Consider the following 631-nt stretch of genomic DNA (forward strand, 5'->3'; position numbering starts at 1 on the left):
GAGCCTAGGGGGTGGAGCCCAGAACAGTCCTCAGCTCCCTAGGCCCCTTTGCGTCGGCCAAAATCAGCCTCCTCCCCCCTCCCTTACAGAGACTGCCAAAGGGGGGCGTCGCCATGTCCCTTTAAATCTCCCAGTTCCCTCCGCCTTCCCTCCTCCTGACAGCCAATCATCAAAGACCTAATTTCTTTTTGCCACGCCCCACCTCTCTGGGAGGGAACCCCAGGAGACCCGGGCTGGGCGTCACGTGGGCGGACCGTGGTCACGTGGGGAGCCGGGGAAGTGGAGGGAAGGAGGACCCGAGCCCACGGATTTCTTAATGAAGTGTCTCCGCATGCGTGGAGGGCATGTGGGGAGGGAGGGAGGGAGGGAGGGAGGTGGAAGCTCTCGGGGAGGAGACGGGGAGGGGTGGAGAGGCAAGGGAGGAGGGGTGGGGGAGGGAAAAGAGCGAGCGAGGTGTCTCCCCGGCTCTCTGCCTCTGGCAAGTGGAGTTTTTAAAAAGCTCGAGCAGATCATGTCATGACGACTTCGCTGCTGCTGCACCCGCGCTGGCCGGAGAGCCTTATGTACGTCTATGAGGACAGCGCGCCCGAGAGTGGCGGCGGCGGCGGCGGCGGCGGGGGAGGCGGCGGCG

General features: G+C 64.5%; 1 protein-coding gene across 1 annotated transcript in view; it reads left to right on the plus strand.

The window, feature by feature from the left end:
* Nucleotides 1-516: 516 nt before the first annotated feature.
* Nucleotides 517-631, plus strand: part of Hoxc13 (homeobox C13) — a 6,254-nt gene continuing 6,139 nt past the window's right edge. The window contains exon 1 of the mRNA XM_013032428.1: nucleotides 517-628. Coding sequence (XP_012887882.1) covers nucleotides 517-628 — 112 coding nt within the window. The remainder of the gene's footprint in view (nucleotides 629-631) is intronic.

Source organism: Dipodomys ordii, unplaced genomic scaffold, assembly GCF_000151885.1.
Source record: "Dipodomys ordii isolate 6190 unplaced genomic scaffold, Dord_2.0 Scaffold155, whole genome shotgun sequence".
Taxonomy (NCBI): domain Eukaryota; kingdom Metazoa; phylum Chordata; class Mammalia; order Rodentia; family Heteromyidae; genus Dipodomys; species Dipodomys ordii.